The 27,863-nt window shown below is 44.7% G+C and overlaps 1 protein-coding gene and 1 long non-coding RNA gene across 6 annotated transcripts in view; both read left to right on the top strand.

Moving 5' to 3' along the window:
- The first annotated feature begins 465 nt into the window (after positions 1-465).
- Positions 466-7,128, top strand: LOC138794971 (uncharacterized). The gene is made up of 3 exons (XR_011363543.1): positions 466-542; positions 4,368-4,474; positions 6,999-7,128. It is a non-coding gene; the product is annotated as an uncharacterized lncRNA (long non-coding RNA).
- Positions 7,129-10,886: 3,758 nt separating this feature from the next.
- The window catches only part of YEATS2 (YEATS domain containing 2), a 46,538-nt gene continuing 29,561 nt past the window's right edge, over positions 10,887-27,863 (top strand). For 2 of the 5 annotated variants that reach the window (XM_069975528.1, XM_069975524.1), the window contains exons 1-17: positions 10,888-11,056; positions 11,311-11,429; positions 14,475-14,572; positions 15,982-16,074; positions 16,721-16,945; positions 17,854-17,963; positions 18,558-18,719; positions 19,938-20,049; positions 20,489-20,533; positions 20,981-21,131; positions 22,627-22,848; positions 22,944-23,041; positions 23,727-23,834; positions 24,408-24,563; positions 25,215-25,473; positions 25,739-25,900; positions 27,492-27,601. In XM_069975528.1, the coding sequence (XP_069831629.1) occupies positions 11,330-11,429; positions 14,475-14,572; positions 15,982-16,074; positions 16,721-16,945; positions 17,854-17,963; positions 18,558-18,719; positions 19,938-20,049; positions 20,489-20,533; positions 20,981-21,131; positions 22,627-22,848; positions 22,944-23,041; positions 23,727-23,834; positions 24,408-24,563; positions 25,215-25,473; positions 25,739-25,900; positions 27,492-27,601 (2,211 nt within the window). In that variant the 5' untranslated portion in view covers positions 10,888-11,056; positions 11,311-11,329. Of the gene's footprint in view, positions 11,057-11,090; positions 11,197-11,310; positions 11,430-14,474; positions 14,573-15,981; positions 16,075-16,720; positions 16,946-17,853; positions 17,964-18,557; positions 18,720-19,937; positions 20,050-20,488; positions 20,534-20,980; positions 21,132-22,626; positions 22,849-22,943; positions 23,042-23,726; positions 23,835-24,407; positions 24,564-25,214; positions 25,474-25,738; positions 25,901-27,491; positions 27,602-27,863 lie in introns of those variants that run through there. The other 3 variants (XM_069975527.1, XM_069975526.1, XM_069975525.1) reach the window with 3 other exon arrangements.

The raw sequence follows: 27,863 nt of genomic DNA, 5'->3' as shown, positions 1-27,863 counted from the left end.
CTGCAACAGCTGGAGAGCCAAGGTTCCCTACTTCTGCAGATAGTAGGTAAGGTTTATATAAATGTGATATATATTTGGAAAGGGCAGTTATTAAGGGGTTAAGTATAGAATAATGTATAACCAGACCAGACCCCTAAATAAACACTGGACACTCTTGTGTGTCTCCCCCATCCCAGACTGGTGTCACCCTGTACCCCCCTGCCCCCCCCCCCCCTCCTCCTCACTTCACACTGGGCAACAGGGCCGCCATCAGCCCGGGCTAAAACTAGCATCCAGGGGGGCCCGGCAGTCCAGCCTACCTGTGTGTAAGCTCCTGTTAGCTGTACCGCACAGGCAGGAAGACACAGGGCCTCCTCCTCACTCTCCCAGGGCCCCCTCCTCTTCCTCACTCCCCCGGGCCCCTCCCCCGCCCCACACAACCTTCTCTGGCAGCTTTCTCCTGTGCTGCGATGTCGGAGGAGAAGGGGGAGGGGCCCAGAGCCATGCTGTGTGAGGACCAGGAGGAAAACAGGAAGCACATGGGTCCTGGAGCTTCCCTGCAAGTAAGTGTAGATGTGTGTGTAATCATGTGTGCTGGGGGGGGATGATGTGTGGATGTGTGCTGGGGGGGGAGATAATGTGTGCATGTGTGCTGGAGGGGGGATGATGTGTGCATGTGTGCTGGGGGGGGGGGATGATGTGTGCATGTGTGCTGGGGGGGGATGATGTGTGCTGGGGGGGGATGATTATGTGTGCATGTGTGCTGGGGGGATGATGTGTGCTGAGGGGGATAATGTGTGCTGGGGGGGATAATGTGTGCTGGGGGGGATGATGTGTGCTGGGGGGATGACGTGTGCTGGGGGGATGACGTGTGCTGGGGGGATGACGTGTGCTGGGGGGGATAATGTGTGCTGGGGGGGGATGATGTGTGCTGGGGGGGATGATGTGTGCTGGGGGGGATGATGTGTGCTGGGAGGGATGATGTGTGCTGGGGGGATGATGTGTGCTGGGGGGGATGTGTGCTGGGGGGATGATGTGTGCATGTGTGCTGGGGGGATGATGTGTGCTGGGGGGATGATGTGTGCTGGGGGGATGATGTGTGCTGGGGGGGTGATGTGTGCTGGGGGGATGATGTGTGCTGGGAGGGACGATGTGTGCTGGGGGGTGATGTGTGCTGGGGGTGATGTGTGCTGGGAGGGACGATGTGTGCTGGGAGGGACGATGTGTACTGGGAGGGACGATGTGTACTGGGAGGGACGATGTGTGCTGGGGGGGGTGATGTGTGCTGGGAGGGACGATGTGTGCTGGGGGGTGATGTGTGCTGGGGGGGTGATGTGTGCTGGGGGGTGATGTGTGCTGGGGGGGTGATGTGTGCTGGGAGGGACGATGTGTGCTGGGGGGGTGATGTGTGCTGGGGGGGGGGGTGCAATCCCTGCACCCTGTCTGCCCCCACATCCCTGATCCCTGCACCCTGTCTGCCCCCACATCCCTGCACCCTGTCTGCCCCCACATCCCAGCAGTATTATTTGGTACCAATGTGTAGACATATTTTGTGGCCATGTGTAGGGGGCTTGTGCTCCTGATCTTTTAAGACCCCAGCAACACTCCTCTCAGACCACCTTCTTTATTTAACTATGACTGTGTAGTGGTTTAATGTCTAAGCACTTGGGGCCCCACTTTTAAATTGTGCCCAGGGCCACATTTGACCTAAAACCGACCCTGGCCCTTGGGTTCCATAGTTTTTATTTAAATTAATAGTGCACGGAAGTTGGCTGGTGTGGGATGTATCCAAAGAGACCCAGCTTTCCAGAATTATCCCAAAGCCACCCAGTTACTTCAAAGACATCAGTCAAAAATATGTCCCATGTTTTTTTGTTAATGGGGGGCCCAGACACTCCGGCTGTATGGGACCCCGAAATTTCTGATGGCGCCCCTGCTGGGCAACCATCTGCCCCCTCCCCACACTGTGCACCCCTGATTGTCCTCCCCTCTCCACACAGCTGTATCTTCTTTCTTCTTCCTCCTCCATAGTGCAGTGTACATACAGGACCTGCCGTGACATCATAGTCACATGTCAAGGTCCTTCACCATCTCTTTCCTGTACTGTCTCCTGGCTGCTGTTTAGCCCTGATTTGCGCAAAATCGCGGTAAAAACGCAGCAATTTTGCGCAAATTATAGCTAATCAGCAGCCAGGAGACAGAACAGTACATGAAATACCTCTTTTGTTGAAGTAAAAATCGCCCCGTCTCCTCTCACTGACAGAGAGCAGGAGCTTCCAGGTTGCCTCATCCACTGCCATCCTTCTCTCTCTGCTCCCTGTGATGGCGTCCCCCCTGGTCTCGGCGCCCGGGGCAGCTGCCCCCTTGCCCCCCCAGCTATGGCCCTGCTTTCACTTCTAGATAGCAGGCTGTGTTAGGGCTACGATCTGGAAGTGATCTGGAGCAGCCAGTGATGTCTTCCCGCTCAGGCTGCTCCATGAGATCAGTTTTCAGCCTGAACCAGGGAGCATCCAGGAGGCCACAGCAGCTGAAGATGGGGGGACACGGGGGGCGGGGCACAGGGAGGAATATGAGGAGATGGGGACACAGGGAGGAATATGAGGAGATGGGAAGAAACAGGGAATATGAAAAGATGGACACAGGGGGGAATATGAGGAGATGGAGACACGGGGGGGGGGGGGAGAATATGAGGAGATGGGAGACAAGGGTAATATGAGGAGATGGGGACACGGGATAATATGAGGAGATGGATACACGGGGGGGGAGAATATGAGGAGACGGGGAATATGAGGAGATGGGGGACACAGGGGGGAATATGGGGAGACACAGGAATATGAGGAGATGGAGACACGGGGGAATATGAGGAGATGGAGACACGGGGGGATTATGAGGAGATTGGGGGACATGGCAGGGGGAATTATGACTATGTACTATCGGTGTAGCTGGTGGGATAGTACCCTACCCCGCCAGTGTGCGGTGGCAGATGGCCGGTCACAGGTTAGGTGGAACAGTATGACTGATGTGGTGGTTGGCCAAGGTACAGCCATGCCTGTTGATGGTTTGTCGTGACGCCAGTGCCGGTTGGGCACATAGGTATGCTGGCACACCTGCTTTTAGTTTAGGTGGGCTAGCTACGCCTTTTCCCCTGTGGACAGTGACCTGCCGGGCTGTGGGGGGGTCCCTTGGGCAATTATCAGTGTGGTCCGGAGTGGAATAGTGACCCACTTGGACTATTGGCACTGCCACCCACAGAGAGGGGAGATAACCCAAGGAAGATGTGATTGCTGTGTCGGTGCTTGGTGAAGAACCACAGAGTTCCGTTAAAATAAATATAATCTTGTTTACTGTGAAGATACTTGATACAGGAAACATATAATACACTTTTGCTTTGATACATTACTTGATAGACCAGATCTGTACTGAGAGTGAAAGAAGAGGTATAGCCATGCTGGCTGGGTTGCGTGCTGAGAGGTAGAGAGGGTGACACAAGCCCCAGTCCTTGTTATCTGGGATGAGCGGTATGCTGAGGGTTCTCTGCTTACACCCGTGCTGCGAGATAGAGTGGCTAGGCTTCTACCAACTTTGCTCTATCTGGATCAGTTCCTTCACTTCTTATAGATACTGTCCTGCACTGTGTTCCTGGTTCCCGGCTTAAGTTCAGATGATCCCTGACTTAACACTGCATAGTGTTTAATAGCGTTGCTTGAGGGAAAACTGTGTTTAGGTCTAGCATGTGCATGTGCTCTGCTCAACGTCTGGACCACACATTACACTGGGCTTCCTCTTCCCATGTGACTTCCTTCCTACAGCGCAGGTAAACTGTGCTGTGAGTGGGTGAGGAGTGTGTGTGAAAGATGCAAAGAGAAAGGTGATAGCTGAGAAGAAGAAAGAACTTCCATTGGTGTACAGATCCATGTGGTACATTAGAAAAACAATAACCCTTTAGCTTCTACAGCTGTGCAATATCTAGATACGCATACCTGTAATAACAACATTTAGTGGTAAAACTTTGGTACTGCTACATTACCACTTACACATATGAGTACAGACTTTTGCAAAGGATGTAACCAATAGCAACACCCGTGGTTGGACACCACAACTACATAGGGGCAAAGGAATGGGGGATTATGACTATATGGGGACATAGGAGGGGGATTATGACTACATGAGGAGAATGGGGATTATAATAGTGTGGAGGTGCAGAAGGTATCTCATTAAATTTCTAGGCAAAAGGGAGATATTTATAGCATGAAGGAAGAGAAGGGGCTAGTTACTGTGTGGGTGTCAAATAAGGGGAACTATTCATGTTGGGGCACTATGGATAGGGTATTGTATAGGGGTTAGGAGAGTGCTGGTAAGTTGTGGAGCCTAAAATGTCTGTCCAATAGATGCTGCAGGGACGAGGCATGAATAACAGAAGTCTTCACGATGGAGCCAGATCCAAATGGAGAACAAAAGAGAAAGTGAACAAGTCTGATTAGAGAAGACGTCACCTGTGAGTCACTGCATGTAACTGCACCCTGATCACTATACTTTCACTCTGTGGGGGTAATGCTGGACTCTATACAGTGGTTTTTATTCATTAGCAGTACTGGTGGTATTGATCAGTCATAAAAGGGAATCTGTCAGCTCCTGGGTCCTACCTAAGGTGCTGATAGTGTACTGTAGTTGGCAGCCCCCAGTGAGCATGGTGCCTTTTTGGTAATTTTCTGTGCAGCGGATTATGTACAATCTTATGTCTCCTGCTGTACTATAGAATTACAGAGCAGTTGATCGTGCCACACTCTGGCATGCATCCTCCTCCCTCTTCATGAATAATCAATGTTGCCTGGCCTCCTGCTCACTCAGCTGTCAGATTGCAGATCAGAAACACTCAGGTATAATTGAATCTCTTCTCCCTAATGTGTTGGAGCTGTGGTTTAGGGGTAACTCACCTGTCTAGAGACCAGCCAGCAGTTCATTCTCTGGTTCAAATCCCCTGATGGAAATTAAATAGAGGTCTGTCTTTTTTTTCTTATTCATTTTTGTATAATTTTTAAGGCTGTGTTCTCACACAGTATTTTTTTGCAACCAAAACCACAAGTGGATTGAAATAAACAGAAAGGCTATGTTCACACACTGTTGTAATTGAGTGGATGGCTGCAAAATACTGAGCAAAAATACTGTGTGTGAACATAGCCTTAAAAATGATACAATAATGAGAAAAAAAAGACATCTATTTAATTTCCATTAGGAGATAAAAAGAAAGAGAACGGGGGCGCCTCCTGGTGCAATAAATGACAGCAAAGGATGGTTAAAACAAAAGATGATGAGTGGCACTCACCTATTAGAGTTGTGCTAGGTTATAGGCACAACTCTATGTAGAGCATAGGTAAAAGGAACACCGCAGCTCCTGCCGGGGTACGTCAAGGGAGTCGTACGATAAGCAATGCAGTGGGCCGGCCGCAGCAGGCTGAAGGACCGTAGGGATCCCGGCTTGTGTAGGGCGCTGGTGTTCAGTAAACCACAGGATGGCGTGGTTGTTCCATAAAGGAATTTTATTAAAAAGTCACAATGCGTTTCGGCCACCGGGTAAAAGGGGGCCTTTCTTAAGTTCACTTTTACCTGGTGGCCGAAACGCGTTGTGCCTTTTTAATAAAATTCCTTTATGGAACAACCACGCTATCCTGTGGTTTACTGAACACCAGCGCCCTACACAAGCCGGGATCCCTACGGTCCTTCAGCCTGCTGCGGCCGGCCCACTGCATTAATTTCCATTAGGGTATTCAAACCAGAGAATGAACTGCTGGCAGGTCTCTACACAGGTGATTTAGCCCTAGACCACAGCTCCAACACATTAGGGAGAAGAGATTCAATTATACCTGTGTGTTTCTTTCAGACATAAACTGCCTAAAGAGGACTGATCTGCAATCTGACAGCTGAGTGAGCAGGAGGCCGGGCAGCATTGATTATTCATGAAGAGGGAAGAGGATGCATGCCAGAGTGTGGCACGAACAACTGCTCTGTAATTCTTTAGTACAGCAGGAGACATAAGATTGTACATAATCCGCTGCACGGAAAATTACCAAAAAGCCACCATGCTCACTGGGGGCTGCCAGCTACAGCACACTGTCAGCACCTTAGGTAGGGCCCAGGAGCTGACAGATTCCCTTCAAGCAGGGGTAGTGTGTTCAGGATGTGGCGGTATTTTCCCCTTGTGTAGTGGTAATATTGGTGATAATATTTGGTCACTATCGGGTGGTGATATGCAGTCATTATTTAGTGATAACACCCATATTCTCTGGCGTATAAGACGACTGGGCGTATAAGACGCCCCCCAAGTTTTCCAGTTAAAATATAGAGTTTGGGATATACTCGCTGTGTAAGACTACCCCTCTTTGAACGCACACCAAATAAAAATAAAAAAAAACATCAGACAGCAGCGAGATCGGACAGGCAGAGAAGGAGGTACAGTAATACTGGTAGGATACAAGGGCGGCCAGACGGGTGAAAGAAGTGTGTTTTGCCAGGCACAGGGCCACTCTACCGCATCTCTTTTTCCATACCTGAACGCCTGCAGCTTACTCTGCCCTTTATACAGTCACCGCATATGGCGGGGATGCAGCCGTTTTTTTTAGATCCCCTCACTGTATGTGGCCACTGCAGATTCTCCAGTCTAGTTGAGGTTTTTCAGCACCTGCCCAACACCCAGCGTATAAGACGACCCCTGACTTCTGAGAAGATTTTTCCTGGGTTAAAAAGTAGTCTTATGTGCAGGAAAATACTGTATTTTGTGTTTATATGATGTTGAGCTCAGTATAGTTTTGGGGGGGGGGGGCGCTATTATAGTTCTTGCCTCAGGCAGCAGAAAAGCTAGTATTGGCCCTGGCTGTGATCATAGAGTTTTCTGACTCCAAATTTATTCTTCAGAAGAACAATGACCCCAAACATCCAGCTAATGTTACATGAAACTATCTGCAGTGTAATGTAATGATATGGCCGCCACAGAGCCCTGATCTCAAATCATCAAGTCTTTCTAGGATTACATGAAGAGACAGAAGGATATGGAGCAGCGCCATCCACAGAAGATCTGGGCTCAGTTCTCCAGAATGATGGAACAACCTCCCTGGCAGGTTTCTTCATACATTGTGTACATGTACGGAGAAGAGCTGATGCTGAAGGTAAAAGACGCTAACACCAAATATTCATCTGATTTACATTTCCTTTTATTCACTTTTGTTAATTGATAAAATAAACTATTAAATCTTTTAGGTTTGTTAACTTATTACTGTGCAGAATTTTTTCCACACCTGCCTAAGACATTTGCACAATCCTGTCTATTCATATAGACGCTTTCATTAAAACCTATCCTAATTAAGGATGGTCCGAACCTGCCGAGGTTCGGGTTCGTATGAACCCGAACACTCGGCATCAGATTCCCGTTGTCTGGCCACTCCGTGCAACGGGAGGACCGTCTGGAAAACTGGGATACAGCCTATGGCCATGGCTGTATCCCAGTTTTCCAGGCGGTCCTCCTGCTGTATCCACCCTCTCCACGGAGCGGGCAGACAGCGGGAATCATTGCCGAGAGTTTGGGTTCGTACGAACTTGAACCTCGGCAGGTTCGGACCATTCCTAATCCTAATACATGTAATACATACAATTCCATCCGGCTAGTAATTACCTGCAAGAGAAATAAGGAGCTGTCCATGTCCATTCTCTGATACCAGACCATGTTATTGATGGGGTGTATCTGTATCCTAATGTTATTTGGGATCTCACACATGTATTTATTCTCATGTGTCAGTCCTAGTTCTGGCTGCTCTGGTTCCTTTTACTCTTCTCCAATATAGTGATTTTTGGCCACGTCTTTTTCATTCTCCATCTCAGTCATTTGAAAATCATTTTAGATGGAAATAAAGTAAAACCTGATTCTGACAGTCTTTTCTGTTATAGTTTTGCCAATGCGGCACAGATGACATTTCCTGTAGCCTGGTTTGGCAGGGAGTGTGATTGAGCGGCACCACGAAGGAGAGAGCGTGTAGTGCAGATAAGTCAAACTCTGGCCCACGGGCCAAATCTGGACTGCGCTGCCATAATTTTTGGCCCACCGCACTATTCTCTTGTTGTTTTAAATCTGGCCCACCGACATTGCAGATTATAATATGGGTGTTCTGGACGGCCGCTCAGACCTCCCTTATTATAATCTTGTAGGCCGTAGGCAGTTTTTAGCCTGTGGCCTAGCAGTATGTGAATAGTGTCCAGATGCCGGCAACGCGGCGACGTCAGCGTGCGCGTCCTCCGCCGGGCGCTTTAGGAGCCACATGAAGGGTAAGTCCAATGTCCAGTGAGAGACTATGGGGGAAGGCTGGCTACTATATAAGCGATTATGGGGGAGGGCTGGCTACTTAATAAGAGACTATAAGAGAGGACTGGCTACTATATAACAGACTATTGGGGAGGACTGGCTGCTATATAGGAGACTATGGGGGAGGGCTGGCTACTATATAAGAGACTATGGTAGAGGGCTGGCTACTATATAAGAGACTATGGGGAGGGTTGGCTACTATATAAGAGACTATGGGAGAGGACTGTCTACTATATAAGAGATTTAGGGAGGCTGGCTTCTATATAACATACTATAAGGGAGGGTTGGCTACTATATAAGAGACTATGGGAGAGGACTGTCTACTATATAAGAGATTTAGGGAGGCTAGCTTCTATATAACATACTATAAGGGAGGGTTGGCTACTATATGAGACTTGGGGAGGGCTGGCTAATATATAACAGGCTATTGGGGAGGGTTGGCTACTATTTAAGAGACTATGGGTGAGGGCTGGCTACTATATAGGAGACTATGGCCGAGGGCTGGCTACTATATAAGAGACTGGGGAGGGCTGGCTACTATATAGGAGACTAGGAGGGATGGCTGGCTACTTTATAAGAGACTTGGGGAGGAATGGCTTCTATATAAGACTATTAGGAAGGGCTTGCCTCTATGTAAGCCACTATTGGGGAGGGCTGGCTTCCATATAAGAGACTATTCGGGGCTGGCTACTATATGGGACATTTGAGGGGCTGACTATTATATGGGTCACCATTGGGAAAGTTGGCCACTATGTGGGGCACCAATAGTAGGGCTAGCTACTATGTGGGGCAATATTGGGAGGGCTGGTTACTATGTGTGACACTATTGGAGGGGTTGGCTACTACACAGGGCACAATTATGGGATTACCTACTGATTGGGGCAAATAATGGGTAACTACCATTGGGTTTTAATCATGTCATAGCAAATTATCATGTCGTTTATTCTAATGCATAGCACTGGGAGATGCACACCACTGACAGTGCCAGGAATGCTGTACGCTAATCTGACAGTGCCAGGAGCGTAACATGCGCTCTCAATAAATATCAAGGTTTACCCGCAACTTTGTCTAATTTTTTAATTTTGGCCCACTGTGTATTTGAGTTTGACACCTCTGGTGTAGTGTATCCTGAAACTGATGAAGAACGCGGTACCAAGATGGCAGCTCTAGAGATATGCTGCAGCTGGGAGAAGGACTGAGGTAATGGTGAAATTAATGCAATGATTTTATTACATTACAGGTATAAGGTTTATTGGTAAAAAAAAAAAAAATCACTGCTTTGTAACATGGTCAGCTAGAGACTGTTGGGACCATCACCTGCATACATACATGCAGACTCTGCTTCCCACAAAGTAAATGAATATATGCGGAATATTGCCCAAACCTATGCTGTTTGCATATGGTGCCAGAGAAACAACTGTACAAGTGACTGACAGTGCGCTAGCCTCGCTGGTCATATAGATAGCTCTATGCAAAGTTACTGTATTAAAATGAAAAGTTTGGCGCTGGTTAAATCTATCTAGGGTGGGCCCCTAGAGTCAGTTTCCCTGGTGGGCCCAAGTCAGTCCTCCAGGTGGGAGATAACCTTCAGGGGGATTGGCTACAAACTACCTAATATACATGGGGCAGAGAAGAAGGGGTATTGCCACAAATTATAGCTATCCCCTATCCACAGGCTAACTAGCTGATTGGTGAGGGTCCAACTGCTGGGACCCCTGCAGGATAGGGGATAACCTGGTGATTTGTAAAGAAAGGTGTTATACTTCCCTTCCTGCTCAATCCACTTCTGGCTTTTACCACATTCTCTGCTGCAAAAAAATCATTGTGTGGAGCTACCCTGGAGTGTGACTATAGGGGATTGACTATGGAGGGTCGCTATGGGAAACAGCTATGGGGACCACGGCTTCCATGTCCCTCTTTGCTCTTAGCAAAAGTTGGGAGGTATGTATAATGTCATCCTGATCCACAGCACCCCATAATCCCAATGCCCCTCACTTCTGGCTATATGACATCACCCCACTGTCCATTACCTCTGGCCTAACCCACAGCTCTTAACATTGCACATATTAGATATGATATGATCTTCTAGGATATGTAGTCCTTCTCCCCTCCTTTAACCACAATCTGAGGTACAGTACACCACAAAGTCTTCTATGGATCTACCATACTGCACCATATAACTCAGTTTCACAAAGCAACAGCTGGGCAGATACTATCACTCATGACAGGCTTCTATGTAATGGCTAAGCAGATTGTATCACAGTCATAGATACACCTGACGTGCAGTTCTTATAAGTCATCGTTAACTTGGATACATGGTATTACACTACAGTCTTAGAGTATAGCTGTAGTATATGTACGGGAACAGGGCTAGCATATTATATATAAACTCTAAAGATGTCTCCACAATTCTAGAAACAAAGGTCGCTACACTAGCTGCCAACAAGACAACAGTCGCCACTAACAAACATGGCGGCCCGAGCACGCCAACCGATGACGTAAAACTCCTGCGTCCGGGCTCTTTAATTGACCTCACGCCCCTGCTAGTCTGTACCCACGTGGTACCATCAGGGGCCTGACCATGATCGAATAGATAGGCAATCATTTCCAGGGCTGCACACCGAGCGCCACAGACACTGCTGTAAACACAAAGCTGCGGCCGAAATCCCGGCAGGCCTGCGGGAGCTGTGGTCACGTGATCCGCCCCCTCACGTTCCCGTTATATGCCCGGTGAGCAGCAGGTTAACCCTTACAGGGCCGTTCAGAGAAGCCACATACACAGCAGTGCAGGTTACCCAATGGTGGTGAAGTGGTGATCCATGGCTGAGCACTGACCCTCATCATATATCTGAGCCTGTATAGTGTTATTTGTGAGGACACAGTCAGGTTTTTTTTTCTTTGTTGTTGCCCCTAGTTTTGCACCTGTGTATTATAGTTATATGTGTACGTTCTGTCATTGTGCTCATGTTTTATTATATCCGCAGTAAATTAACTGGCGCCAATATGTCTGGGGTAAAGAGAACTATAGAGGACAAGGATCCTGACTATGAAGACATATCGGTGGTGCGGCAGAATAAGCGGCACAAGGCCATAGAGACCTCCGGTATGTGCCATGTTTTCTTATGTTAGTGTGTGACTTCACCAGTCTATATTTCTCTTGCTTTGGTTCATTGGTGAAGTGTGTCATCCCGGACCACCACTATCTGCAGAAGGAAGAGACCTATACTTACCTCTCAACATTTTAGACGGCCAAAGAGGCCCACTTGTGGTTCACTCTAGGAAAATTTTGCAGACATTTCTGTACTTTTTAATTCAAGGGTGCAACCACACATACAGGATGTGCTGCAGACTGATGCATTTAGTTACATTGATATTCGCAAATCTGCAGCAGATCCTATGTATGTATGTATAAATGTATTCTTAGGTCTCAGTCACACAAACCTTACGGACCTGCAACTGCGCACAGGATTATGAATATGTTTCAGTAACTATACGCCTTCACGCCCCGACTGTTAAATAGGTGACACGGAGGCACAATGGCTTAATCATTTTTTGTGTCATGGAACATGGCCCCAAAACAAATCCGTTTGTGTATGGGGCCATATGAACTTGGTGTGTGAAAAGGGCCGTAATGTCACATGATTCATCAGGATATAACTATTTTTAGGATTCATGTACCACATGATAGAATAATGTGCAAATTTGGGTCTATTATACAGTAAGAAACCAGACACTTTCTAGAGCAACATTGATTTATTAAAGAGACTCTGTACCCACAATCTGATCCTCCCCCCCCTCCCCCCAAGATCTGTCCTGCGGTCCGTTTGGCAGGTGATGCACTTATTGTCCTAAAAACTACTTTTAAACTTGCAGCCCCGTGCCCAATGAGCGTGGCTAATGCTGCGTTTACACTGAGCGATTATCGTTTTAATTTGCACGATAACGATCGCATTTGAGCGTTCATCTTTCCATGTAAACATAGCGAGCCATCAAGCGACGAGCAAGATATCGTTCATTTTGATCTTTGAACATGTTCTCAAATCGTTGTTGGTCGTTCGCAAAAAAAATCGCAGATCGGAAGGACAGAGAGGGTGTGCTTTAGGACAATAACTGCACCACCTGCCAAACGGACCACAGGACAGATCTTGGATTAAAAGCAGCTATCCAAAGGTACAAGTGGTTTGGCGGGGTTAGATTGTGGGTACAGAGTCGCTTTAATGCAAATCTAATTCCTAGGTCGAAAAGAGGGACGTGTAAGGGGCAAAGGGGGACGTGGGTCAAAAGTAGGGACTGTCCCTGCGAAAGAGGGACACTTGGGAGGTATGGCCCTATAGACAACCACTTGGCTCTTCTCACATCTTCACTATGCAATTTCCACATTGTGATTGATAAAAAAAAACAAACAGACCCAATAATGCATATTTACAGGAAAAGCTATGAATGATAGGTAGAGATTCATATAGAATCAGTTTTGCTCTAAATTGCCTGAAAAAAATTGGATTTATATGATTTGTTTGTGATTTACTTCAGGCAAATTGACTACAGGAGCTGAGATTCCTTTAAAAGGCAATGGCCCTGAATTCCTGTGGCCAGTCTAGCACTTTATTTCATATAGAAAATGGGGGGGGGGAAATAAATGAAGTAAATTGCAAAGATTTAGTATATCACCTCCCATACTGATGTAACATTATTTATTGTTTGCATTGTAATCTGGCATAATTTTGTAAGCAATTAATCATTCAGGTCAATAACTGTATAATTAGAAAACTTAGTTAGAGTTCCAGAAATAAAAACATAAGCCGTTCCAAAGAGCCTTCCTTTTTTGAAATCACAGATTTCATGAATGCTTTCCAGTCACTTCTCATATCAGTGTCTCTGCACTAAGGGTCCTATTCCACAGGAATGATAATCGGCCGTATCGGCCCGATGCGGCCGATTATCGCTCGGTGGAATAGAGAGAACGATCAGCCGTACATTTATGGCCAGACCTAAAATCATCATTCCCCCACCGTGCATCGCTACGGTGGAATAGCGGTGCGCGGCGGGCGACCGATGATTTGAGAAGCACAATACATTACCTGCAGGGCTTCTGTGATTGGCCGTGGCCTGTGATTGGTTGAGTGGCCTGTCAGCTGACAGGCCATTCTGAAGCTAGAGCGCGCGGGACTCGGGGAGGAAGACAGAGCGGAGGAGAAGAACTAACAGGTAATGTATGCTGCAAGGGCTGCAAGGACATCGGTAACGATGTCCCTGCAGCCCTCGCTCAACAATCATTGGGCCGTGGAATAGGCCCAGTAAACGAGCAGCGATCTAGCAGATCGGCGCTCGTTTACATCGTTGATCGGGCCCTGCTCAGCCCGTGGAATAGGACCCTAAGACCCTCACTAATCTCCAGTTATAGCCAGATCAGGCACTGGGCTGTGCACTTCACTTTTTAGCTGGCCTCTCAATCTGACTTTTTGCTGGAGACAGGCCCCTATTATATGTCTGTGGAGCCCTCTCCTGCAGTGATTCGCAGCCAGCCAGGGAGTGGAGCTCACAGCCACACTCTCTCCTGTCTGTATCTAGAGATTGGGGTGGGGGGAATGGGGTTGCAGCACCAAGGCCCTGACATTTCTTGAATCTTAAAGTGGCATTCCAGGAAAAATCAACTTTTCTCCTATCCACTTGATAGGGGAAAAGTAGGAGATTGTAGGGTGTCTGACCTCTGTATATCCCACAGATATCCGTATTTGGCCCTTACTTCTGTGTAATGATAGCCACGGGTATGGCACGTGACCGACTGCTCTATTAATTTCTGTGGAGCTGACAGAGCTACAGCGCACTTCTGGCATACTCGGCTATTTCCGTTGCTCCATAGGAATTAATACAGCCGTGTTTCATGTGCTGTGGCTGTATTCATTACACCCGATCTGTTAATTTTCCTGGAATACCCCTTTATCTTTGAGCACAGAATACACATAAAAGAAAACAATGTCCCTTCTCTTTACAGCTGAAAAATGATGTGTATAAGTATAACATTCAGATATGTTGATAACCACCTATTTGTATTGCTCCACATTACTAATGAGAATTGTTATGAGTGGAAAAAACTATAAACACTATTGTTTTTAGTGTCATAACTAGATTCATGTATTTCTATACCCAGCTCGTGATGCCGCCATCTCAAAGATAGAGTCTATTGTTAAAGACCAGTTTGCTCTTGAATTGAAGAACAAGGAGCACGAGATTGAAATCATAGATCAGGTATGTTGTATACAGCTTTAACTAAAAATGAAGTGGTCTTACAGTTTCCATATTCCTAATTAAAATAGAAAAGAAAATTACCGCCTGATAGGGGGTGTAAAAAGAAAAAAAAAAAAAATACTCACTTGTAGAGTCCAGCACTGGCATGTCGGTCTAGCCTGGTCCTTCTGTTCACTTATACTGACCATGCCGATGAAATCAATCTTAGTGATTGGCTGCAGTCTGATAGGAACATCATTAACAGAGTCGGGTTGAGGCAGATAAAAGTATCAGGCAAGACTGGAGTGCCAGCACTGGAATCAGCAAGGTGAGTATAGTATATTTTTTAATTTACACCCCTAGCAGGCTGTCAATTGTGGAACCCCTTTTAAAGGAGAAGTCTGGGCAAACACTTTTTTTCAAAATCCAGCTTCCAATCAAAAGTATATAACAGTGCCTAATATACACTTATTACAAGAACCATAAGCCGATTCGAGACTCTCCACGGCAATCTCTGATGGGCGTATGGTTCTTGTGAATGCTCCAATTTACCCAGGTAAAGCTGACACTGGGAAGGACAGGCTGGGGATTCTAATGCTGCGGGCAGACTGACACTGGGGCGGACAGGCTGGAGCTTGGGCAGTGGGTGGCTGACGCTGGGGAGGATGGGCTGGGGATTCTAATGCTGTGGGCGGACTGACACTGGGGAGGGCGGGCTGGAGCTTGTGTGGCAGGTAGCTGACACTCAAGAGGACAGGCTGGAGCTTGTAGTGTGGCAGGTGGCTTACACTGGGGAGGATGGGCTGGAGCTTGTAGTGTGTCAGGCAGTGCTGACACTGGGGAGGAGGTGCTGGTACAGAAGATGCTAGTGGCTGGGATACAGGCTGAGAAATAAGGCACACAAAGGGGGTGGTAAAATTCAAGGAGTGGATGGGACAAAGAGGAAGGATTGACAGAGGAGGACAAGAAGGAGAAGGGAGTGTACAGTGGGCGTGACAGAGAGTAAATGGAACAAGAAAGAGGACGCTGGGAAATGTAGTAGAAAAGCTGCAGGCCAGTGCAGCTCAGACAGGAAGTGAGGGGAGAACAGCTAATGATCAGAACGGGCGATGTGGGGGGCAGAGAGCGGCGATTCTGGGCTCAAACAGTTACTACACAAAAGGTAGATATGATCCCTTGTTTGTTTTGTAGTTATTTTTTTTAACCAGAACCTGGACTTACCATATTTTGTACAACCCAAACTTATGCAGTTTCACCCAAGGAATAGGGAAATGACCCTGACAATTAACTTTTATCTCCAAGGAAAGTCACACCTGGCTTGATATCTGTTACCAACCATGTGATGTATAGATGTGTATTTAGAGAGGAATCTTTGATAGCCATATGCCTTAATTCATTGGCTTCTTTATCCACATTATTTTCTCAAACAGCGTCTGACTGAAGCGAGACGTATGATGGATAAGCTTCGTGCATACATTGTGGCCAATTACTATGCCTCTGCAGGAGTCAACAAAGTACAAGAGGTAAAATGCCTTCCTATACCCCATAAGTTATAGTAGTTTGCATGTTTATTGTATTCTTTGCTTGTTTATCTACTCTAATCAGATACATTTGCATGACTTAAATGTGCAGAAACCAACATGTGCAAACACAACCTTTAGTTTCCATTCTACATTACAGTATGAAACGTCCCAATAGGAAATATCCACAATTTATATCTGCAAACAAAACAAAAAAACAACTTGTAATGTCAGCACACTTAATACCTGTATGAAGCTCCACAGTCTCTGTTGCACTATTCCCTTGTAAACAGATCCATGGTGCTGGTCCACTTTATCCTATTGACAATGACATCTTGAGAAGGAGAAAATTGTGTAGGGGCGGACTCACTCGATAAAATGATTCCTTTATTGCAATCCAAAACACCACAAGCAAATAGGTGGCCTTTACACATGGTTCTGTTGACTTGCTCTGTAAAGTGCTGTAAAGTACATCTGCGTTGTGGCTGGAGGAAGAGATCCAAGGACAGTTGACTGACTTAGTATTTTTTTTTCTTTCAATACATTCCTCGTGTTTTTTTTTTTGTTTGTTTGATTTTTTTTCACGAAAATTAAATTCTGCCGTGTTGAAAGCATATCGAAAATATCAGTCCACCTCTTGTTTTCCTAGGCTACGTCGTCTTGTGATCCCACTGTTTTGAACCATCCATCTATTAAGAAGTTTTTGGAGTCCCCATCTCGGGCATCTTCTCCTGCAAATCACCGCTCCGATACACCCTCTGCCAATAATTCAGAAACGGACTCTGTCTGCACCCATAGTGAGTTGGATAAAGACATCCACGTTCTTACCAAAGGAGTGCATAAAGGGACTCCATCAGATGGCAAGCATGGAAAGGTATATTCTATGACCTATTACTTTACCTGCAAGGACAAGCAGCTTCTGTATTATATATTCTTTCCATTTGAAATTATGAAAGTATTTAAAAGCTGATTTTGTGGAAACCTATCAATATTCTAGGTGCAGTGCCTCTATACTATGAAGCACTTCACTGTCAGAGCATATACAAGTGCGTGCTATACATTTCTACACACAATAAAATGCTCTGCCTGCAGACCTGGCAAAAAATACTAGTTCTGTGCAAGTGTTCAAGGTGCAATGGTGGCGGGGCACACTGTAATAGACTTTAGTATTGCGATCTGTTCACATCTGCATTGAATTTTTCATCAAATGTGACAGGAGGAATAGTTTAGGTTGTCAAAATGGTGGTCACCACACTCGAACCTAATTGAGGACATAGGAGTATGCAGCAAACTAAGGAACTAAGCCCTCTCCTAACACAGGGGGAGACACCTGCTGTAAAGAGCCATACGGGAACAATGGCCAACCTGGTGGGGATAAAACTCTAGGAAAGTGAGCACATAGAACAAGAAAGGGCTGTATAGCATGTACAAAGCTACCCTTAGCCCTCTGGTGTTGAATCCCAAAATCCCCTTGAGGGTAGCTTCACACGTACCATATTGCTGCGTTTTTATCGCTGCGTTTTTGGTGCGATTTTTACATGCGCGTTTTGATTTTTACATGAAAAGTCGCACTAAAGACGCAGCGATACGGTACGTGTGAAGGCACCCTGAAGGGTACGACAAAGCTAGAAGTAAGTGTAAAACCCTTACTTATGATAATCTGAACACATATATGTAAACACATCCTTAGGGACATCCTTAAGAATTAGACAGGCTGAGGTTTATCAGGATTCTGGTCCTAAGTTACGAGGCAGTAGTAAAACTTCTTTTTTTCCCCCTTAGGATTCTACTACAATAGAAAATATGAACAACAAATTAATTGGATTTGCAGGATCTGAAGACACCTCTCGACGTTTTGTGAAGAAAACTATTGTTGTAGGAAACGTCTCAAAGTAGGTTTTCTATATGAAAAACAGCAGTGTAAAAATCCTCCTCAGAATTTTTAGGAGTACTTTTAGCCGGGGTGGGGTATAACATTAGCAGTAATGCAGATAATACAAAGACATTAATAATATTAAGAGGTCGCTATTAATGCATGTCCCCCGGTAAGTAGATTCCCCAGTAATAAGAGTCCCCACCATACTTACCTAACCACCTGGTTCCTGTGCAGTGTCTTCTCTTCCTTGCTTTGGCAGATGGAGTGATGTCACCATGGAGCAGGACCAGAATAGATATGTCCAGCTCATTAGGCACTGTGACAGAGAATAAAAGAGAGATATATCTATTACTTTTATTGCCTAGGCAGATGAGTTCAGTTGGTTTGATGTTGGCTGAGTACCCTGATACTGTATGTGATAGAAAGATGCATTTTAAATAGCCTTGTACGTGATAAGTGACCCATTATATGACTGTTGGGGGACATTGGACTCTTAATCTGCTTTTCAAAATGAAAACTGTACATGAAAGTAAAGTGTGTCATGTACTGCTAATGCACTTGCATCAAGTACATCTTCTTTGTTTTATCAGAATTTATTCTTCATTTTAAGGTACATTCCTCCAGACAAGCGGGAAGAGAATGATCAATCTACCCACAAGTGGATGATTTATGTGAGGGGGTCCAGAAAGGAACCAAGCATTGATCATTTTGTGAAAAAGGTCTGGTTCTTTCTGCACCCAAGCTACAAGCCCAATGACCTTGTGGAGGTCAGGTGAGTTTTAGGACAAATGACTGTTGAAATCTCCACTGTTATAAATGAAAGGATTGTGGAGTACGGCTCTGTTCTGCCCACCTGATGTCTGCTGTGCTGCACATTCTTGCTGCATGCATGTCTTCTATTCTAGCTGTGAGGCGGTGTTCCTACATGCTAATTCAGTACCCATTTTGGTGTGTATCACTTGCCAAAATGAGCACCTGCAAAAAAAAAAAAAAAAAAAACTGCAATAGGAAGGAATACATGGCACAGTTTTAGGCTGGGTTCACACTACGTATATTTCAGTCAGTATTGTGGTCCTCATATTGCAACCAAAACCAGGAGTGGATTAAAAACACAGAGAGGCTCTGTTCACACAATGGTGAAATTGAGTGGATGGCCGCCATATAACAGCAAATAACTGCCGTTATTTTAATATAACAGCCGTTGTTTTAAAATAACAGCAAATATTTGCCATTAAATGGCGGCCATCCACTCAATTTCAACATTGTGTGAACAGATCCTTTCTGTGTTTTCAATCCACTCCTGGTTTTGGTTGCAATATGAGGACCACAATACTGACTGAAATATACGTAGTGTGAACCCAGCCTTACACTAAATTGCAGAGCACAGTTTTACTATGTGACAGAAATCCAAGATTACCCTTAGAATTTGTTACGTATATTTCACCTCTGGAGAAAAAGATACCATGTGAACATAACCTAAAGACATGTACATGATAGCTACTGAGCTTGGGGCTGTCAGTTCAGGAGGAATTAAGGAAGGGTGAGCTGCAGAACCCATATAACTAAAAAAAAATGAGGACAGGTGATATGATATGCCTGTGGACAACTTTACTGGTGAGTTCCAGTCTGCCGCCTCTGAAAGTAAGACCAACACAAAAACTATTGATTGAAAACTGTGTGGATGGGAATTTCCTTCATTGTCTTTCCAACAAGTTGTATAGTCTTCAGTCCCTGAAGACATGTACCAGGGTCTAACACAGGGTCTAGTAGAGGCTATAACACTTGCGGATGCACCAGCTTATTGGACACATTGTTAGATTTGTAGCAAGATTTTTAAAAAGCCCTTGTGGATGTTCTGTTGTCAGTTTATTGTTACAACCTAGTTCATATTGAAGAACTTTGGTATAAGCAGAGCAGCCATTGTTACCCAGTTTTTGCCGTTATTATATAATGTGTGTTTGATTACTTGTAAATTCTTTCTTGTCTTTAGCGAGCCTCCTTTCCATCTAACACGTAGAGGTTGGGGTGAATTTCCTGTAAGAGTCCAGATACATTTTAAAGACAGTCAAAACAAGCGGATTGATATCATCCACAACCTGAAGGTATTGGGCTTTGAACATTCTGTGTGATTTTAGCATTCCTACCCAGTTTCAGAAGTCTGCTATTGACTTAAACACACACACACATATACAGCATGAAATAAATTGTCTAAGGGTGGGTAAGAATCTTTTCTGTCAGAAAATCCTGCGATTTTGTCAGCTGATATAGCATACGCATTAAATCCCAGCAGGCTCCCTCGAAGAAATTAGTTTTACCTTAAACTGTGGCATTGGGGGGGGGGGTATGCTTGGCCTTTCAAGGCTGGTTAGGGAGTAGCCAGGGAAACCGCTGCCCAGACATTTTCATGACATCGCAGTTCTGCTAAAAATGCTGCCGTGCTACGAATCAAAGCTTTATCAGTCAGTGAGTCTGCTGACAGACTCACTTTAGAGTAATAGATTATATTAAATAGTAACATTTTTATTTATTTATTTTTTTCAGTTGGACAGAACGTACACTGGCTTACAGACACTGGGTGCTGAAACGGTATGGTTTATTTCTTTCAGTACATTTTCTAGCTGTCAGAACCCCTGGCTTGTTATTATCAATGTGTGAGTTCTGCTGTGTAACTTGTCTCTTATCCACAGGCTAGGGGAAAAGTAGGAGGTTGCAGGGTCCGACCTCCATATTTCCCCATTCTCTATGGAGGCGCCGGAGAGAGCTCAGTACAGCACTCTGCTCTTTCCAGTGGCTCCATAGGAGTGAATAAAGCCGCAGGTCACATGCCATACCCGTGGTTGTATTTATAAGAAAGGAGCCGCATGCTCATATTGAGATCACCGGGGAGTACGAAGGACAGACCCCACAATCTCTTACTTGTCCCCTATCCTGTGGATAGGGTACAAGTTATTTTATCTTGCAATACCGATTTAATCTTATTTATCTCAGTAATAGACCAGGTAACCACTTTCTAACTGCTCTCACTGTCTGCAGGTTGTTGAAGTTGAACTACTTAGACATTCACTTGGAGAAGTTTACCTTTATTCACAATCTTATAATGAATCTAGTCAGCTTGAAGGATCTGGATCTGCCGCCATAAAAGCATCATCACCACATAAAGGGAGTCAGGAATTAACAGAGAAAGGTAACTTTTAAATGTTCACTGTGATAAAAATAAATAACTTTTAACATATTAAAGAAACATGCCAAACGTTTTGATCAGTCGGGGCTCACTGCTGAGACCCCAGGCAATTGGGAGGATGAGCCAGGAGAATGCCTGCTCCTTCTCCTTAGCGGAGAGGCCCCCTTTCAATCAAAACCGGGCACGCTTTTAAGTACATGTCCACCTTAGAATGTGATTTTACAGTTTACATACAGCCAAGATTATTTTTTATACTTCACTGCCTTCACAGCCTCCATTGTAAATTCCACATGGAGCCATTGTGTGAATAAACTCTGATTTCATGTGGCTGGGCTGCATAAGCGATTGCTGAATTGATTTGTGTGCCCCTTGCTGTCATCTGTCATTGGCTGCACATCCCCCTATACTGGGAGATGTGTGGTTGACAAGCAATTGTACTTTTTATGGGTCAAAATTTTTAAATCTGCTGACAAATAAGCCTTTGCCTGTTTGTCACTGTTTTCTGTCCCTGTTACACTGGACAATACCAGCCTGTACAGTCAATCGCTTTATCATTGTATCTCTGGAGAATATCTACAATGAGCGCTGCTCCTGGCTCCTTGCTTTCTTAGGCCATGGTTACACTACATAAGAGACTGGCCTTTCCGTGACCCAGCTGGGTCACGAAGCGGCCGTTCTCTGCAAAGATCATCCCGGTGATCTTTCCGGTCGCACCGCGCACCTGCATCAGAACTCCCCATAGAACACAATGAAGCAAGCGGCCGCAGCCACTCGCTTCATAGTGTAAAATGACAGAGCTTTCTGCGGCGGCAATTCACTGAATTGGGGCCGCACAAAACTTGACATGTCAGTTGTTTCCGGCACCGTATGGGATCCCGGCCGGAGCGTATACTATGAGTATACGCTCTGGCTGGGATCCTATAGAAGATCATGCGGCGTTCCTAGGCTTACAAAGTACAACCATTGTTGCCGATTACAACAACAGCCGTACTTTTACGCTGCGTGAACATAGTCTTAATTTGCTCTAGGAATCGGAGCACCCAAACCTGAACTGGCCAAAAATGACAGCAACACTGCAAATTTGCTGCAAAATCCCCTGCGGATCCCTTGCCTGTCGTTTTCAATGAGAATACATACTTGCTGCAGGATTTACATCCCCCTTAACCCCCCACCAGCTGGTACATACATTACCTGCTCCAGCTTGCTTCGGGGGTTCCCGGCTGGACATCCCGCTCAGCCAATCAGTGCGCTGCCCCGCCACAGCCACTGATTGGCTGAGAGGGACGTCCAGCCGGGAACCCCGAAGCAAGCCGAAGTGCGGAGCAGGTAATTTATGCATTGGCTGGGGGATGTCAATCCTGCTGCAAGTATGTATTCTCATTGAAAATGACAGGCAAGGGATCCGCAGTGGATCCGGTGTGTGTGTATGTGTTTATAGAGTTATAGAAAGTAGATGTAACGGTTTTGATGAATAGATTATTTTTTCTAAATACGTAAGGTTATGGTGCATCAGATTCCACATGTTACAGTCAACCCTCATCACTAGAGCGTACACCAACAAAAGTGACCCAAAGATTCACTATTGGAGCACATGGCAGCACCGCCTTCCAGCCCATCACTGCCAGCTGCAAGATTGTACCTCAGGGTCAAGCAACAAGCTTGGCTGAATCGCCTGGGAAATCCTTCCAACCCATTACAATGAGCTGCAAAATCGTGTCTGGTAAGGCTCCTGGTGCTGCTAAAATGGAGTCTTTTAATATTCTATGTCTGATACATGCTAAAAAAAAGAAAATTGTGTCTTTTTAAAATGTTCAGGTAGTCCTACTAGCAAGCAGTCCAGTGTGTCGCAAGCCGGAACCCGCTCTCCGTTGCCTAAAATTCATGGCAGCAGTTTCATAACACAAAATATAAAGGTAAAGATCAGTCTATTTATATTTATAGAGAGATCCTATTTTACTGAGGTCCTTTCTATGTGCCAGAATGGAGAGCTGCTTATATAATAGCAGCATCCGTTGTGAAAAACTATAACGTGGACAGCCATCTATCTGGATGGATCCTGTGAACTACATAGGCCACTTTTGGGAAAATATAAAGAAGCCATGCCTTTCCCTGGCATACTCTGCTACAGCTCTAACATCAACCACATAGGAAGACAACCTCATTAGCCTTTTCCATTCACAAAATACTACGTCTAAATTACATAAAGCTTTGTGCTGACCATAAGGCGGTACATCAAAAAAGGATCATGATTTATTGCCTATTGGTCCATAGACTTTAATTGACACAATTGTAAATACAATCTATCCATTTTCTTGAATGGCTGGATGCTGTGCATGTGGGACTAAAATTGTGGTAAACCACGGTTTTTGAGTCCTTCCTGTACTTCGAAATAAAGCTAGATTCACAGATATCTATGATTGTCAACAATGCCTAACGTGAATGTAGCCTTACACTGGCTTTTTTTTTTCTTTGCTTTATTCTGCTTGATAAATAAATACGCTTTATAAATTGACATTAGTTCCTGGTTTCTTTAAGTGTCTGTAGCCTATAATACTTATGGGTAACCTCCCAGTTTATAATTATTTTTATTCTTTCTAGCAGGAAGAGTCTCTATTTGCAGCGATGCCTCCACTTTGTCCTATTGGAAGTCATTCTAAAGCTCAGAGTCCAAAACCAGTGGCAGGAGGGCTTGGTGCTTTTACAAAGGTAACGTTTCTTTATGGGAAAACAACTTCACTTCATGTTTTCTATAGGATTAAATTGTCTTTAAAGGGATTCTCTCATTATAGGACGATATTCCCCAACAATAGGATAGAACTTAACTAGCAGATTAATAGGGGTCAGAGTTGCAGGATCCCCATCGAACCACTAGTTGTTATCCATTTTGTGGTTAGGGGATATTTTTCTATAATTATAACTAACCTTTAACTTTGTGACTCATTATATGATGGTGATGATGTAGTATACCTGGCCAGTTACATAATGTAAGTCTTGAGAGCCATCCAGGTCAGATGGGAGAGGAACGCAGGGCAGTGCGGACTTCTCCCTGATCTGTTGTGATCTAAACACTCAGACCCCGACCAATCAAAACTTTTTGACATGTCTTGTCATGGTCATGTCAATTTTTTTTTTTTTTCTAATGACAGGTACACTTTAACAGCAACTTTTATTTCAAATTATTGCAAAATTGTCAATGGACAAAGAATATTTGTATAGCTTACTGTTACATATATGAATGACAAGAAATATTATCCTAAATTTGCTCTGATGCTTTTGTAGGTCATCATTAAACAAGAGCCCGTTGAAACTTCCCAACAACAGCAAGAAACTCCTTCAACGTCTCAGCCATCTCTCCAGCAGATTGTTACTGTGAAGGGTAACCAAATGATTGCTGTATCACCCCAGAAGACCCTGAATACCTCAGAGGGCTCAAAGGTAGGGTCTTCTTCATGGTATGGGTTTATGCTTATAGTATTGGCAGTGTGTTTGTTTTGTATTTAATGAACCTGTCTCACCAAAGACCTTTCTGTAAGGTAGGCTAGAAGTGTCTGGTAGATTGAGGTTCACTGAAATCCGCACTAGTTCAGTCAAGGAATGGAGATCTCAGGCTGTTTCTGTTAATCCCAGGAAAGAGCTGTGGATATGTGCGATCAATTTATGCTTTAATCTGGCAGTTGCCTTCTCTAGTGGATCTGAGTTCAATACATTTGTTGGGGTCACAGAGGAGGGACTCTGACTCATTAAACATTTGTATTGTTTGTAGATAAAAATATTTTTTGTAAAAAAAAAAAAAAAAAAGTTACTCACTGTTAACCCCCCCCCAACCTATGATCACTGGACCACGCTGATCTCCACTTCCTGGTTGTATCCCAAAAGAAAGTAAATGTCCACTCAGCCAATCCCGAGCCACAGCGATGACCTGCCTAAACTGGCACAATGGAGACCTGTTGAGTGTTGGAATGGCAGGGCCAGGAGATCAGTGACCCTTACCCATGTATTGGATTTTTGATCCATTTTTTTGGCCATTTTATACCTGGTTATTTCAGGTACATCACATGATGTTTTACCTTCCCTTTCTTTTTCTAGGTTGTTGGAATTCCGGTTGGATCGGCAGTCCAGGCCTCCATTAAACCTTCTGTAACTATTAGCGGTGGCCAAATACTTGTTGCCAAATCTAGCTCTTCAGCTGCCAAAGCTGTGGGGGCAAAGCAGATTGTTGCTCAAGGGGTGGCAAAAGCTGTTGTAAGCAGTGGAGGTGCCACTGTGTTATCCCAGGCCACACAAAATGCATCTAAAACACAGGTCTCGTCTGCTATAACCACAAAAACTGGATCCCAAGGCTCAGGTACAGACATTATATTGGTCTTTGTTGCATTGCTCCCTACCAATAAACTGTAATAAGTGTACTTAATAGGAACTTGTATATTCACTTCTAGAGAAAATTTTATCTTGTATTTTACAGAACGGTACATTTCCTTACAGGTAGCACAATAGCTTTGGCAGTTCTGTGACAGTGTTTTGCCTTTTTTTTTGGAATGAGTTAAACTTTCTTGTGTGATTTTTCTGTATATTAAATATCTTTTCTTTTATTCTTTTTTCTTTTAATTAAGTTATGGCAACCTTACAGTTACCATCAACAAATTTAGGAAATTTGGCAAATCTCCCACCAGGAACCAAACTGTACCTGACCACTAACAGCAAGAATACATCTGGTAAAGGAAAGCTTCTTCTTATACCCCAAGGGGCAATTCTGAGAGCTGCCAGCACTGCCAGTAAGTGACAACTTTCCTGATGCCGATTTCTATTTCTTTTTTTTTTTTTTTTTTTACAATACGTTGTGCTATACGGGTGGCGTTTGGCCGGAATGAATGTTGACCACCAGGTAATGCATCTTTGTGCATATAGTCACCACCGTATGCCACATATTGTGCTTATTAGCTAGTTATGGTTCATTTAGTTTCTATTGAAACTATAACATAATATAATAAAGTAATTTAATGCATACTGTGTGATAAGGCAGATAACATATCAATGGCATACATGTACCAACAATAAAAAAAAAAGTAAGAATATATGCATATAAAAGAGCAGGGTCACCATAGAAAAGTATTTAAAACCAACAAATGCACTGTAGCATTGGTATACCCATTAATACAAAGATACAAAACCATGTAAATATAACGATGCCATAGACATACAAAAGGGATGGAGAATGATTAGGGGGAAGGGAAGAACTAAAAAGTGGTGGTGGTGGTGGTGGTGGGGGGGGGGGGGTATTCAGATCTCTCAAATTTTCTTTGAGGAGGGAGAGTAGACAACCTAGACCAACAGGCCGTTGATTCTTTAAATATTACCAAGGATTACAAATTTTCTCATATTTCAGATGCCTAAGTATGTAAGTATATTTGTGGGGTCCATGATGTTGCATCCCTGCTGACCTGTCTGTAAAGGTCATTCGAGGTAGTCTAAAAATTAGGGTGCGTCCTTCTCCACATTTCCAGCTAGTAGCAGAGGTGAGAGGGGACCTGCATTGCAGTTTATCGGGAGTGTAATACCATCTCTATTGCAGCTTATTCTTCTCCTGTCAGCGGTAAGACACCTAGGACTTGTGAGTGAAGAGGCAAGTCTGCATCCACTCAGAAGGCTCAAGAGGGTACCCCAATTCTCTTTCCCATTTCCAAATAAGACAGCTGTGTAATAAGCTCTCGCCCCTTCAATAACTGTGCATATAGATGAGAGATGGTTGGGACATAGGCTCAGTACAACCACAGGCTTCCTCAAATGGTGTGAGGTCTCGTGTCAAGAAGGCAGGGGAACCCAGCCCTGATATGTAAGAGGTAAGTCTAGCATAAAGCAACAAGGCTCCAGGGGACCCTCCACGAGGGAAGGAAGTCATAGGTTTAAGATTAGAGCCTGACATGAGTTCACAAAGTTTTATGGCTGGTGAGGTTGAAACGCCCAGCTGTGTTAGGGAGTCTGGTACCCTGAAGACACTGGGCTTACATCTCTCCCCTCTGACCCCAGCCTTAGAGCCTGTCTGTCCCAAAAACTTAAAGGGGTTTTTCAGTGAATTTTTTTTTTAATTTATTTATTTCAAAATCATCTGGTGTCAGAAAGTTATATAGATTTGTAATTTGCCTCTATTAAAAATCTCAGGTGTTCCCATACTTATCAGCTGCTATATGTCCTACAGGAAATGTTTTATTTTCAGTCTGACACAGTGCTCTCTGCTGACATCTCTGGCCGAGACAGGAACTGTCCAGAGCAGGAGACGTTTTCTATGAGGAATCCCCTAGAAAGCCTTTCCTACTTTGGAGAAGACTACGTTTATGCCTTCTGTTCTTAAGATACATTTATTTACAGATCTCCAGTCAGGGGCATCTACAAGTGGTGGTTCGGGCACCGGGAATACTGCTTCTGGATTACCTCAGCACCTCACTTACACATCCTATATCCTGAAACAGACTCCTCAGGTAGGTAAATGACCAAACACTTGTTAGGCACTTCTGCTCCTTCACAGGACCCCCATTCAAAATGTAGCTGTGTAGGTTATAAAAGCTCTAATACACACATAAATTTATCTGACAGATCATTGAAGCCAAAGTCAGACACAGATTATAGACAGGCCATAATGGAAAGACTTAAATTTCTCCTTTTCAAATCCATTCCTGGCTTTGGCTTCAAGCATCTGTCAGATAAATCTGTGTGTGAAATAGGGTTTTAACCCCTAGGCGA

Source organism: Dendropsophus ebraccatus, chromosome 6 (genome assembly GCF_027789765.1).
Source record: "Dendropsophus ebraccatus isolate aDenEbr1 chromosome 6, aDenEbr1.pat, whole genome shotgun sequence".
Lineage (NCBI taxonomy): Eukaryota > Metazoa > Chordata > Amphibia > Anura > Hylidae > Dendropsophus > Dendropsophus ebraccatus.
Note: the sequence above shows the minus strand (reverse complement) of the source record. Positions and strands in the feature narration are given on the sequence as shown.